At 39.8% G+C, this 13,965-nt stretch overlaps 1 protein-coding gene across 4 annotated transcripts in view; it reads left to right on the forward strand.

Moving 5' to 3' along the window:
- LOC104586087 (ARM repeat superfamily protein) overlaps positions 1-13,965 on the forward strand; it is an 83,272-nt gene that overhangs the window by 2,902 nt on the left and 66,405 nt on the right. For all 4 annotated transcript variants that reach the window (XM_010243204.2, XM_010243205.3, XM_088886687.1 and 1 more), the window contains one exon: positions 6,024-6,139. In XM_010243204.2, the coding sequence (XP_010241506.1) occupies positions 6,024-6,139 (116 nt within the window). The remainder of the gene's footprint in view (positions 1-6,023; positions 6,140-13,965) is intronic.

The raw sequence follows: 13,965 nt of genomic DNA on the forward strand, positions 1-13,965 counted from the left end.
ATGTGCCTTTGTGTGCTTGTTTAGGATGTATGCGGTAGAATGGGAAAAGAGAGGAGAAGAGATAGGATGATATGAGAGGTTGGGTAAAAGAATTCATTGGGTTTTCTCCTATTCTATTAGGTAGTTATGTCACATTACATTAAAATAGTAGAAAAAATACTCCCATATAATAAGTTTAACACACTTTAAGGGATTGTTATTGCTTTGTTCTCAGGCCCTATTGGAGAAGGTGACTCTCTTAGGGCTGAGATTCTTGCAGCGCTGGAAGGAATTCAAAGAGCAAGGGAAATAAATATCAGCCGTTTGATCTTGGAAGGTGATTCAAAGGTGGTGGTTAGTTGGTTGAAGAAGGAGGACAGTGGATTGTGGAGCTACAACAATGAAAAGAAAAAGTTCTTATTGGCTGTGTAGGGACATTGAGATACAATACAGCTGGGTGAAGAGGAATGCTTCATTTGCGGATGGGTTGGCCAAGCAAGGGGTGAATAGGGAGTCAATCTTTTGGGCTAATTTTTAATTTTCTTTCATTGTATTCTGTTGATGGGGAGCTAAAGACAATTTATCTCCCCCTTTTGTATCTAAAGTTTCACAATTTTCGTATAATTAATAAAGCTGTTGTTATTGATCAAAAAAAAAAAAGTGGAGCATAGATGTTTTGTATGCTCAACTTTCCATAGTCTGCAATTTGACTCTAGTAACTCTTTGTTCAATTGATCATATGTCCACAAGCAAACTTCTCTAATGAAGTGTTTGCCAACCTCAGTTTTTTAGTCCAATCATGTTGTATAGGATTGTTAACAATATGTATGGTTTGCCTTGTTCGGGAGGCTTATGCCTCTTGCGTTCTGAACTTATGCCTCCTTATGTTCAGGAGGCTTACGCCTCTTGCATTCTGAACTATGCCTCATGCCTCTAGGTAGTGGAACGCCTCGCATCATGCCTCTTCATTTTAAAACATTGGAGGGAAGAATATCTAGAAAAAATAAAGGGGTGGGATGAGGAAGGAGGAGAAGAGGAGGGGTTGGATGAGATTGAGTGAATTGGGGGGAGGGGGAAGACGGGGAGAAGGGGAGGAAGTTGTGGATTCTCAGTTGGAATGTTAGGGATATGAGGGATGGAAGAGGGAGATAGTGAGGATCATGCTTTGAAGCATGGGGTGAAGAGGGAGGAGAGTGGGTAGAGTAGGGGATGTTGGGGGGAGCTGTAAATTTTATGGTTTTCAAGGGTATTTGATGCACTTTGGAACTGAATCCTTGTAATTTTGAGACTCTTTTATAGTGTAACTCTGTTATGTTGTTGGTTTGTTAACTAGACAACCAACATTTTGAGATGTACTGCTTTTTTTTTTATTGGAAACAGTAACTTCATTAATACAATTTAAGAATTACTTTCCAGAGTTAAGTACAACTGTCAACCCCTAAACAGGTGTTGAGCCTCAGTAATCTTTCTTACAAAACTGCCCAGAACATTCTCTCCCTCACAATCCCTTGTTTAGCCAACGTGTCAGCTAAACCATTAGCTAATCTCCTTGTCCATTTGAAGCATGCACCGATCTCCCTTGTTGTGTTGAGGATTTCCCTTATGGGCTGTCTAGAAATCCAGGCTCCCAACTTTCTAGATTGCAGCCACTCAATCAACAATTTAGAGTCTCCTTCTATCTCAATTTGGTGTAACCCCAATTGTTTGGCATATCTTACACCTTGAAGCAAGGCCAACCCCTCCGCTCTCAATGAGTCCCCCACTCCTATTGGTCCTGAAAACATAGCCGCAATTCTTCCATTTTCTTCTTTGAATACTCCTCCTGTACTTGAAGGGCCTGGGTTACCTCTAGAACTTCCGTTGAAGTTCAATTTCACTCTTTGTTGTGTTGGTGGGGACCACAATTCCTGCACAATAGGTTTTATGGAAGTTGTAGATGCCACCACTTCCCAATTCCTGTAAATGTCTTCAGCTGAGAAGTCTTTAAGCAAATCCAAAGTTTTCAACCATTGAATAGTCATAATGATTATCCTTTCTACAACTGCCTCCTTGGATTTTTCCAGATGATTATCCTGTAAATTACTGCTTTTTTTTCGGTTTAATGAAATTTCTTTTTATCCTTTAAAAAAATTATAGAAGAGGCTATCAATGATGCCGAAGGATTCGTTTGGAGAAAAGTAAAGTTCTTCCCTAAAAAGAAGACTTTTTCGCTTATAGAGAAGTTCAACAAGGAAGAAAAGAGATGTGAGGAAGAAAAGGAAGAAGCCCAAAACTGCTTTGAAGGCAAATCTCTTCGTCAGAAAAAAGGAGAGGAAGGTGAAGCGTTAAGAAGGTCCTGATGGTAAGGAAGATGTTACGGAAGATCTGAAAAGTAGAGATATGGAAGAGCAAAGAGAGATAACGGAAGAAGAAAAAAGTGAAGAGGGGGATAAGGGATGTGAGGGAGGGAAGGAGATGGGGGTGCAATTGGGGAAGAGGGGGGGAGAGTAGTCAAGGAGCTATGGTGTTTGGGGTTGTAGGGGTAGAGGAAGTAAGAGAAGAGGAGGAGGTGAGAAGGGATAGAGGGAGGGAAGGGAATAATGATTTAGAGGAAAAGAAGGGGAGAGAGGAGTAGGGAATGAAGGAGGGGGAAGTGAGGAGGGAAGCGACAAGAATAGATGTGGAGTAAGAACTTATAAAAGGAAAAAAATATGGAACTTTTCCTTTAGGCTCAGTTTGGAAGGAGTACAAATGCAAATTTGTAGAGTGCAAAACCTTGTATTTTTTTATTATTTTGTATGTATTTGCACTGTACATATTTGTATTTGTACTCCTTCCAAACTGAGCCTTAGAAGAAAACGGAGAATGGGGATTGAATATGGACACAGGGGAGGACTCAGACTCAGTGGAGGAAAGTGAGAATGATCTGTTGATAGATGAGACACATCAGGTGGAGGGTACATGTGACATTGAAAAAGTTGTAAATAAGGAATTGGAAGTTAGCAAAATTCTGGGTTTATTTTTCCTAGGAGGGGAGAAGTTTGCGAAGGAAGCCTTCAGGTCCGTGGAGGAAAGGAATGGGGAGAAGAAATTTAAAAATGATATAGTGGTGATTGGAAAATCAAGTAATTTAACAAACCAAGGTTTGAAAAAGTTTTATGGAGGCAGTGGGAATTCCTTAAAGGAAAGGGAAGAGGTTTTGGAGGGGGAGATTGTTCCGGATATAGGGGTAAGAGTTCTGAGGGGAAGCTAGAAGCAGACGGTGGAGGAATAAATACAGTAAGAAGATTAAGAGAAGTCAACAACAAATACTGGTTTCAAAGCTTTTCGCAAGAGTAAAGGGAGGTTTGTTTCGCCTTGGACCTAACAAGAAAGTAAGGAAAAACAAAAGTGCAGCTAGAAGAAACTGGGAATATTGTAGTAAAAAAAACTAACAAGTAGTTCGGAATCCTCTGTGGGTCTGCTATGGGTCTCGGGTGGTGGTTCTGTTTTGTTCTGAGTGCTGTATGTATTTTTTTGGGTTTCTTATGCTGTTTCCTCTTGGTGCTTTTTGCTTGTTTTGGGGCTTGGTTGTCGAGGTTTTGGATTTTGGGGGGTTTGGCATTCAAAGGTGTTAAGCTTTAGTGGGCTGTCCTTTGGGTGTTTTCATTTCATTTAGGTGATTGCTTATCACCTTTTCATGTATCCTTTTTCCTGTTTTAATAAAATTTTTTATTTATCTTAAAAAGGAAACCCTCCAATCTGGCCACAAAGTTCTTACACCTTCTACCATTGGCCATTGCTTGATTGATTTGTGTCTTGATTTTTGTCTCCAACAGATTTCCTCCCTTTTAAGGGCTTCCTCCAATTCTTTTTTCCACTTCCATCTCAATTCCCTTTCTTCCGCATTAAGGTTTCTTTCAATATCCACCTCATCTAGTTCTTCAATCTGAGAGGTTAGGGTAATTTTCCTTTCTTCTATCCTTCCAAAATGTTCCCTATTCCTGTACTTTAATTTAGCTCTCAATTGTCACCCCCCCCCCCAAAACATCCTCCTGCCAAGCTGCCACCATTCCTTTGTGAACAAAATCTAGATGTGTCAGCCACATATTGTCAAATCTAAAGGGCATGAGGCCTTGCAAAAAAGTTTTTGATCCTAAAGGATGTTGGGAGGTATCAGAGATTGGTGGGCTGGTTGCTATTACTTGTGAATGACACGACTAGATATATCCTATGCAATTAGTGTGGTGAGTTAGTACATGCATGCCACACGAGTTTAGCACTGGGAAGCCATTGATAGGATACTTGCCTATTTGAAAGGACACTTAGATAGAGGGATATTGTTTGCTGGTCATGGACATTTGAAGCTAGAAGTTTACACAGATGCTGATTAGGCAAGGTGCCTAGATGACAAGAGATCTACATTAGGAGTTTGTACTCTTGTTGGATGTAATTTGATTTCATGGAAGAGTAACAAGCAACCAGTTATAGCTAGGTCAAGTGTAGAAGCTGAATATAGAGATATGGCATATGGTATTTTAAAGATTTTTTTTGGTTTGGTCCTTACTAGGAGAGCTTGGAGTTGATGCTTATGATGTTATACTGTGATAATCAAGTAGCAATTAACATTGCCCATAATCTAGTTCGACATGAAGAAACAAAGCATATAGAAGTGGACACGCATTTCATAGGAGAAAGGGTCACATCTGGAGAAGTGTGCCTACGATATGTTTCATCTGACTTACAACTTGCTGATGCACTTACTGAGTTGCAAGAAATATGTTTGAACATGATTTATGCAAGTTGGAAATGTGTGACATCTACTCGCAGCTTGAGGGGGACTGTTGAGATATTCAACAATTTTTTGTTTCTTTTTATTTAGCATCATTAGGTAGTATTATTGGGCCCAAGGCCCATTAGTTTATGTTTACTTTTAAATACAGCTTTTATGTTATTAGTAGCATCCACCCTATCAAGGTTATATTAGTCATTGTAATCTCTTTTATTTTGTGAGTATACAAGATAATGAGTGGGGTGACCAGATTATTTTTGGCATCTCCCATCTCTGCTTCTCTTTCTCCTCTTCTCTTCTCTTCTCTCTAAGAAACTCTTTTCTTTCTTTCTTTCTATCACTGTTATCAAATCAGGTTGCAGTTCTGAGTTTTCTACTTGGGTGAACCCCATGGTCTGCTCCAGTTTTCAGTCCCTTGAAAAGTGGGAATTTTGTTTTTGGAGGTATCAGTTGTCAGTTGGTTCCATTTGCACTGCTGATGGGGACAAGTAATGGAACACCTCTGACAGGGTCAAAAGAAGGGGGATTTCCCCATCTATGGGCTGTAAGAAGTGATCCAGAATCAAGGCTTAAAATGTTGGTGTCAGTGGAAATGTTGGTTGTCCAAATATAAGAAACATGTTGGAAATGTCGGAAATAACATATGGAAATATTGTAAGAGTTATAGACATGGTGGAAACATTGTAAAATGTACGAAATGTGGAATAATATTTTATGAACTGATAAAAGAAGCATAATCACACTTTTTTAAATTATTATCTTGTTCCAAATCACTAAACAAAGCTATGAAACTAAGGATGTGTTTGGTTTTAAGGAAAAAGTAGGGAAAGGAGAAGGGAAAGGTAGGGTATGGTTTTCCTACTTTTCCCTTCAAACTAAACATAGCCTTATAGAGAAAAGAATATATATGTTTAGAAGTTGCCCTAACCTTAAGAGTCAAAGCTTCATGATAGAATGAGTTGAAGCAAAATTTAAACTCATAGAAAATGTAAATGGTTGTAATAGATCAAGTAAATAATCTATTACACAAAGAAAAACTTATATTTAACCTTGAGAAAAAGTTAAAATTTGATTAACAGTTATTGGTATCTTAACTCTTCAATTTCAATATTCAAAATCATCACTCTTAATGTTTCACTTGGATTAACCATGGTGAGTTACTAATCATGTACTAGGGTCGCACTCAAAGGTTGTTATGCATTGTGGCACCTGACGGTCAATATAATTCTTTAAGTCTCTCTATGCATCTTTAAGTTTTCAGTTCATGTTGTTTCTTATTGTTTCCTCTCTACAGATTACAAAGTACCTAGAGCAAAGATGCTACAAGGACTTGCGGAATGAGCACTTTGGCTCAGTAAAAGTTGTATTATGCATTTATAGGAAACTGTTATCCTCATGTAAGGATCAGATGTAAGTTTCCTTTGACCTTTTGCTTGTATTTGGCCTTTGGTTTGAAGTTATTTGGAAAGAGTTGGTTGTCTGTCAAATTAAGATGATGTTTTAGGTGTAATTGCAAAAGCACCTCCTTGAATGAGAGCCTTGAGAACTGCATGTCTTGGTTAGTGGAAAGGGACACCCGTATAATGCATTTATCTGCAATACACGCTTATGAAAATCCATCTTGTGTATTACTTCATTAGTTTTTCCCTAATAGTTGTGGTTATTCTTCTTCCTTCTACTTTTTTTTGATCGATAATAGTAACTTTTCATTAATAAGAAATAGTCAATTACAAAGGTGGGGGGAGGTAAACTCTCTTAACCCTCCCCCAAATGGATACAACATTACAGGGTAACCCAAAGTAATTGATTCCTTCCCAACCCTTGTTTAGCAAGTGCATCTGCAAATGAATCGGACCCATTGCATTCTCACCTCCATACCTTGAGTTAGCCATGTGTAGTGTTTTCGTTCATTAATGTATGTCCACACCTTCCTTCCCTAACCAACCTATTACCACTTTAGAATCTCATTCAATGATCAGCTTGCTAACACTTAATTCCTTAGCCCTTTATATACCTTCCATCAAGGCTATAATTTCTGCATGCAATGTGTCCCCCGCACTAATTGGGCCTAAGAACAAAGCTATGACTGAACCTTCCTCTGTCCTATAACTCCACCAATCCTTGATGGACCAGGGTTACCTTCATTGCTTCCATCAAAGTGGAGACCATAGAGGTTGAGCAACACTTCTGCTTAGAGCGGATCCTGCCACTTCCTTCCAGTTGTTTAGCAATGTCTCTGTAAGAATGTCCTTGAATATCTCCACTGTTTTTACCCAGTGCACCACCATAGAAGTGATCACTTCTATTATTGCCTCTTTTCTTCTCTCTTTTTCAGCAAAAATTCTTTGGTTTCTTTCCTCTTAACATTGTCCAACAAATCATTGCCCTTGTACACATCTCCAAATTATTCTTCCCCTCTTTTTTTTCCAGCTACCATCCAAAGAGTCAAAGAGGCTTTGTAGGCTTGGTGGGGGAGTCCACCTGAAATCAAACAGAGAAAGAAACCAAACCCAAATAGAAGAAACAAAGGGGGAGGAAATAAATAAGTGGTAACAAGACTCACCATTGCCTCTATAAAGAGTACACTAGTTAGGAGACAAGCACCAAAAAGGCTTCTTTCTTTGAAGTAGGTTGCAAGTGTTGACTCTTTTTTTTTTTTTTTTGGAAAAGGTAAAGTAAATTTGTTCAACACAAACAAACTGCAATTCAGACCCAAAAAGGCAGTCTAAAAAACTGTGCATTCAAACAAACTGCAAGTGTTAACTCTTTCCAAGAATATTTCCTAGCAAAATGCCCCAACCTTTGGTGGGATCGGTTTCCCTCATACTTTTTTAATAGGGAAAGAATGCCCAGGACTGGAAGAAGGATGTGATAGGGCTTTAAAGGAGGTGCAAGTAAAGGAACTGGAGGAAGAAAGGGTCCAAATTCGAGAGTCCAACTTAGAGGGATCCAAGAGAACCTTTTGGAGGATTTGGATCAAGGCCAAGACATTGTCCACATCTGAGTGTCAAAAGCCCTGTCTGAACCTGAAGTCCGAATTTAGTTCAGGTCCTAAAGCCGAAGAGGATATAATGAAGGAAATTGATGTGGACAGGGTTTTTAAGTGGTGAATCACCCACTTACACATGTTCCGAAAATCTTACCAAATCCCCAGAACACAAACTGTACCTAACAAAGGGTAGAAAGTGAGGATGGCATGAATAGCTTTCCAAGGTGCCGCACTAGTATTCCGGCATCCCAGCCGTCAGCCGCCAAGGCATGGATGCTTATAATCACCTTTGTCCACAGTTTGTCCTTGTCTCTTGATAATCTCCACAACCATTTCCCTAACAATGTTGAATTCCTTCTGGATGTTCCCAATCCCTAAGCCACAGGACTCCTTACTTCTACTTACCAATTCCCATCTAACTATGGTCCTTCCTTTTCCTCCCTTGGGCTCCCACAAAAGACCCCTCATTAACTTCTCCAGGATTTTACAAATCCTCCTAGGAATCATGAAAACTGAAAGAAAGTAGACAGGTAAGTTGGCTAGAGTTGACTTGATTAGAGTTAATTGTACACCTAAAGAGAGATAATTCCTTTTCCAAGAGGCTAATCTTTTTGTAAACCTGTCCACTACCAGGTTCCAAAAACATTGCATTACTCGGGTTTCCTCCCAAAGGTAATCCCAAACAATTCATTGGCCATTGGGAAACTTCACAACCCAAAATGGTTGCACATTTTGTCACCTCTCTTCCATCCATATTAATCCCTGCCACAAGCTCTTACTGAAATTAATTTTCAGATTTGATATCTTCTCAAACACTTGGATCTTCCTTTTCAGATTTCTTAACCAAGTTATATCATCTCCCTCACAAAATAGTATGGTATCATCAATAAATTGCTGGTTAGTAATAGGCTCTCTTTCCCTACCTACTCTCCACCCTTTCACCAGACCCCTCAAATCTGCTCTCTGGATTAGGATACCTAGCACATCAACTACTAGGGTGAATAAAAAAGGGGAAAGGGGGTCCCCTTGTCTAATTCCTCTAAAAGCTGGAAAGTGGTCCACAGTTGTACCATTAACCAAGATTGAGTAGTGACATGTACTTAAGCATCCTTGAATCCACTTACACTACTTTCCTCCAAACCAACTTCTCATCACTTCCAACAGAAAGTCCCAGTCCATCAAATCATATGCTTTCTCCAAGTTAAGCCTACAAACTATTCCTTTCCTTCCAGTTCTTTTCATCTCTTCCACGCTCTCATTGGCAATGAAAACTTGATCAGTGATATACTTGTCCTTAAGAAAAGCTCTTTGGTTTGGAGAGATAATATAATGTAGCACTGATTTGATTCTCTGAGATAGCGCCTTTGCTATGATTTTATATGGGCCATTTACCAGATTGATGGGTCTAAAATCCTTAGGATGAGTTGCCTCAACTTTTTTCAGAGTCAATGCAATGAATGCTGAATTTAACCTTGGATTTATTACCCCTCCACTAAAGAATTCATTGAATACCCTTAGAATATCTTCTTTTAGGATGTCGCAAAAGTCTTGGTAAAAAGCCATTGTAAAACCATCCGGCCTTGGTGCTTTGTTTCTGTCCATCAAGAAAACTGCATCCTTTATTTCCTCCAGACCAAACCTCTTTTCTAACTATAACTTGTGGTCACGCAATATCCTTGGCCAATCCAACCCTTTTCGGACTTAGTCTTTCACTAGGTGGCTTCCTAAATATCGATTTAAAATGGCTCACAAAAGCTCCGGCAATTTCAGTTTGTTGTTCAATTAAAACACCTTCAATCTATAGCTTAGAAATGAAGTTCTTCCTTCTATCAATTTCTAAGGCATGGAAGAACTTTGTGTTTCAAACTTATCCAAGTTAGATATGACGTTCTTCCTCTTTCTATCTTTTATCCGAGTTTGTTTGGACTTCTTTCTCCAACTTATTTCTTCTTTGAATAAGTTGTCTTCCAGTTCCTTCCTCAAGGTCCCTCTCTCCTGTCTCAATTTTATCAATTACCTCCTACTTTCTCTCTTCTAGTCTCCCGAAATGATGTCTGTTGCAATCCTTTATTTTTTCTTTTATTTCTTTCATGTTTTGACGAAGCTTCATACCCTCCCACTGAAATCTCGTGTTATTCTCTATCTACCAATCCTTAAATTTCTCTTTGAACCCTGGGTGATAGAACCACATATTCTCAAACCTAAAAGGAGTTGGACCCCTTCCCCTTAATTCATCCTTGGATAAGGACATTGGCCAATGAGCGGATGTTATCCTAGGTAAGGCCCTCGAAACCAACAAACTCTAAGTCCATTGTAAATAGAAACCTATCAAGTTTAGAGCAAATTGGGTTCAACTGCAAATTGGACCATGTAAAATTGTTGTTCAATAGAGGCAACTCCTTCAACTCATAGGAATTATAAATTCATTAAATTTCCTCATGCTAGTCATAATCCTTTGCCTCACCTTATTAGATTCCTCAACAAATCTTATTACATAACGATAACTTTCATTAGAGATAAATTAAAATGAAATACAGAAGTCAACTCTTATTAGAAAAGGTTGATCCAATAAACATCAAACATTACAGCACTGCCCAATAAAGTCTCTCCCTTACAGTCCCTTGTTTTGCTAGGGCGTAAGCAAAACCATTTGCTGATCTCCTTACCCACTTGAAACAAACACCCACCTCCCTTGTTATGCTAAGAATTTCCCTTGTCAGCTGTCTATATTGCCAAATTCCCAGCTGCCCTGATTGCATTCACCCAATTACCAATTTGGAGTCTCCCTCTATCTCAATCTGCTGTAGCCCCAATTGTTTGGCCAGTTTTACACCTGGATGTAGTGCCAAGATTTCCGCTCTTAAGGAATCTCCAACTCTTACTGGACCTGAATACAGAGCCATTATCTTGCCCTCATTATCTCTGAATACACCTCCTATACCAGATGTGCCCGGATTACCTATAGAGCTTCCATCAAAGTTTAGTTTCACCCTTTGTTGTGCCGGTGGGGACCAAACTTCCTGTATCATAGCTTTGGAAGTAGTAGTAGATGCCACAATACCCCAACTTCTATAAATGTCTTCAGCTGAGAAATGCTTAAAAAGATCACAGGATTTCAACCAATGGATAACCTTAGTAGTTACTCCTTCCACAACCTCTTCCTTGGATCTACAACTACCTTTGAAGATCCTATTGTTTCTTTCCTCCCACACTGACCACAATACAGCAGCTCTATTGGCTCTCCACATAATCCTTCCTTGAATTGTTGGTTGCCTGCAGAAAGCTGGATCAAAGAGGTTCACCACGCTCGAGGAGGGAGTCCAACTGCAGCCAAAGAGAGAAGATAACCAAGACCAAATAAAGAACACAAAGGGACATGAGATTAGTAAATGTGAAATTGTCTCACTAGAACCCAAACAGAGACAACAAACATGGGGGGAGAGGCACATATTTGGCCTCTTTTTCTGCAATAAATCCAAGGTGTTGATTTTTTGGAGTGCCGCTTCTCAGCAAAAGGCCTGAATTTTTGGGGGTACAGGGCTACCTCACACCTTCTTTGAAGGAAAGTTCCGTACAAGGTTAAAGATCTGAAGCAAAATATTATAGAGAGAAGAGCAATTGAAAAAATCAGAAGGGGAAGGTTTCCAAATTCTGCTATCTCTACAAGACTGATCAAGAACCCTGTCCTTCCCTTCCAATCCACCACGGTCCTTCCCACAAACCCTGTATATCTTCTAACTCTTCCCACATTTAATTTCTCTCTTTGTATCCATTAAGCCCATAACTGTTTGTTAAAACCCATTATTCTCCTGTCGGAACTTGATTGACACTATGAATTTCCCCACCAATTTCCTCAACTCCTTGCATCACATCCTTCTTCCAATGCCCAACTTATGCCCCTAGCCCTCCAAATACTTCTTGCTATCTATCATCGAATGTGGATAGTTTAGATTCTTGAAACATAACAACATCCGACTTCTCTTTCTTAAGCATATCCTTTATCATTGCTCTCTTTCTTGCACTCCCTAACCCTCGAACATTCCAGCTGATCATCGTCATTTATAAACTACAAGTTTTGTATAGCCTTCACATGCACCCAATTTATTTACCCCCCCCCCCCTCTTCTGCCCTTCCTCTCATTGAATTCCTTGTCACCTTCCACATTTAATTTCGGCCTCTCAGCCTCACTCAGTTTCCTTTTCCTCTCCTTCCCCTCAGTTTTCTTGGTTCTTATATCAGTTCACATCAGTAGGAACCTTTACTTACACCCAAGCTTCGCTATGAACTTTGTCACCGAGTCTTCTTCCTTTTTCCCCCATAATTTCTACCCCTCTATTCAACCTGCCTTCTATTGAACCTGGTTCCGACTCCTCTTTACTACCTTCTTGATCATCTATTTTATATTTTTCCATTTCCTTTCTCTTCAACTCTTCCAATGATTGTTCAATTAGGTCCCAAATCCTTTTCCCCAATTCCTCCTCTTCTAGAAAATTAACCTCACTTCCCCTCCCCTCCTTTCTTGCATCCATGGCTAGCATCTTGCTTGACGATTGGTTACCTGGAGAAAAGGTTGCATACAAAGGACCCAAATCCGTAGTACCCAAAACCGAAAACACTTTCATACCTAGGGGTGATTCAAGGGAAGGTTTTGAAACTTTTCCTGGGGCACAAGAAGAGGGGTCACTGTCTTTCCTGGTTTGGTCCTGCTGTGAGATAATCTCAGATACATGTTCTTCTTGCAACTTCCTGAGCTCTGTAGCTTACTCCTCTCTGGCCACTCCCCAGAATGCCACTGGCAACCCTCGATAACTTATTTGCATACATCCTGCGGAGCTCTTTTATTAGGGAGTGAATCTTCCTTGTTTTGCCTAAGGTTTACTTGCCCAACATCCAAGCCGTCCTTGACCTTCGCAGAAATTCAAAGAGGTGTTATTCCCTTTTCTTTTATATTACCATCAAACAATTATTTGATGTGGTAGTCACCTTCAAGATCTTCAATCTCTTCATTTATTCCAACACTATGAATTTACGAGGTTGTATCGATCCATCCTCTGTCCACCATTTCTTTCTCCTCTGACCTGGTTCTTGTGTATCTTGGGTTAGGGCGATCATCCTGTAACCTACTTTGGCCCTTTTTGTCCTCTCTTTGCCTTGGAATCCATTACTAGTTAAGTCTGGAACCAGATTTGGCCTTAGAACTTTTGTTGAGCAGCTTCGAAGATTATAGACCTTGTTTACCATCCCCAGTTGAATAACAACCCCTATAGCCCACATGACTGTTTAAAGAGTCACATGGGCCACACTCTTATTCATTTTAAATTATTTGAAAAATATTCATTTATGGTTGCCCCTAATTCTTGATCGACCGAAACAACTGTTCCCCTTCTATTTCTGTTCTTCCTTCCCTCCTCTCCTCTTTCCCCAGCCTCCTGCTGCCACTTGGGAACCATTTAGCCAGCTCATTGTTGTCTTCAAGCTCTTGACAACCATAGCAATGCTTCAACTCCCATCGCAGTCCACAGTTTTTTTTTCCGTCTTCCTTTGACCAAAAGACTGCATGGTTGAGGGATTAAGTCTGGTTTCATGCTAAAAATCTTAATCATCACTGCAAACAGGTCTGCAAAACTATAATCTTCTAAGGTTCCTCCCATCACTGCTATGATTTTTTTCTAGAATGTCTTCTTTCCAAAGGTTGAACAGCATCTCCATCACCTTCACTACCATTCGCTATTCATCAATATCTACTTCATTAGACGACATGCTCCACCTCTCAATCAACTTCTGGCCTTCCCCTGTTCTCACTGTTGAGACATCTATCTTCTCAATGCCAAAGTCTACGATGGTTCTGTTTTCACTGTAAAGATGCAGTATTTTTTATCTTAAACTCTTTTATCATTTAGTCAAGGACTGACCAACACGTTCACCTTCTCTTTTTCAGTTATTAAATACATTTTCTCCCATTTTCTTTCTCCACTTCCATCAAGACTCTGAGTGATGTTTGTGAGCTGGTAAACTAGCACCAACTTCTTATCTTTTTCAACTTCATTGCTGGAGCCAGGCTCATCATCTTTCATGGGAGTTGGGAACTCATATCTCTCCTGAGACCCAACACCTCCAACTAGAGTTTCCTTCAGCTCTTCATCCCCATGTTGTTTTTTGATATGAACCAGGTAAGTTTACAAAGTCTCTGTAATCACCTTCCATCCGCAGCTCTCCTTCCCTTCCGACAAACAAACCAATTGTTCTT

The sequence above is a fragment of the Nelumbo nucifera genome, chromosome 1 (genome assembly GCF_055504915.1).
Source record: "Nelumbo nucifera cultivar China Antique chromosome 1, China Antique-T2T, whole genome shotgun sequence".
Taxonomy (NCBI): Eukaryota; Viridiplantae; Streptophyta; class Magnoliopsida; order Proteales; family Nelumbonaceae; genus Nelumbo; species Nelumbo nucifera.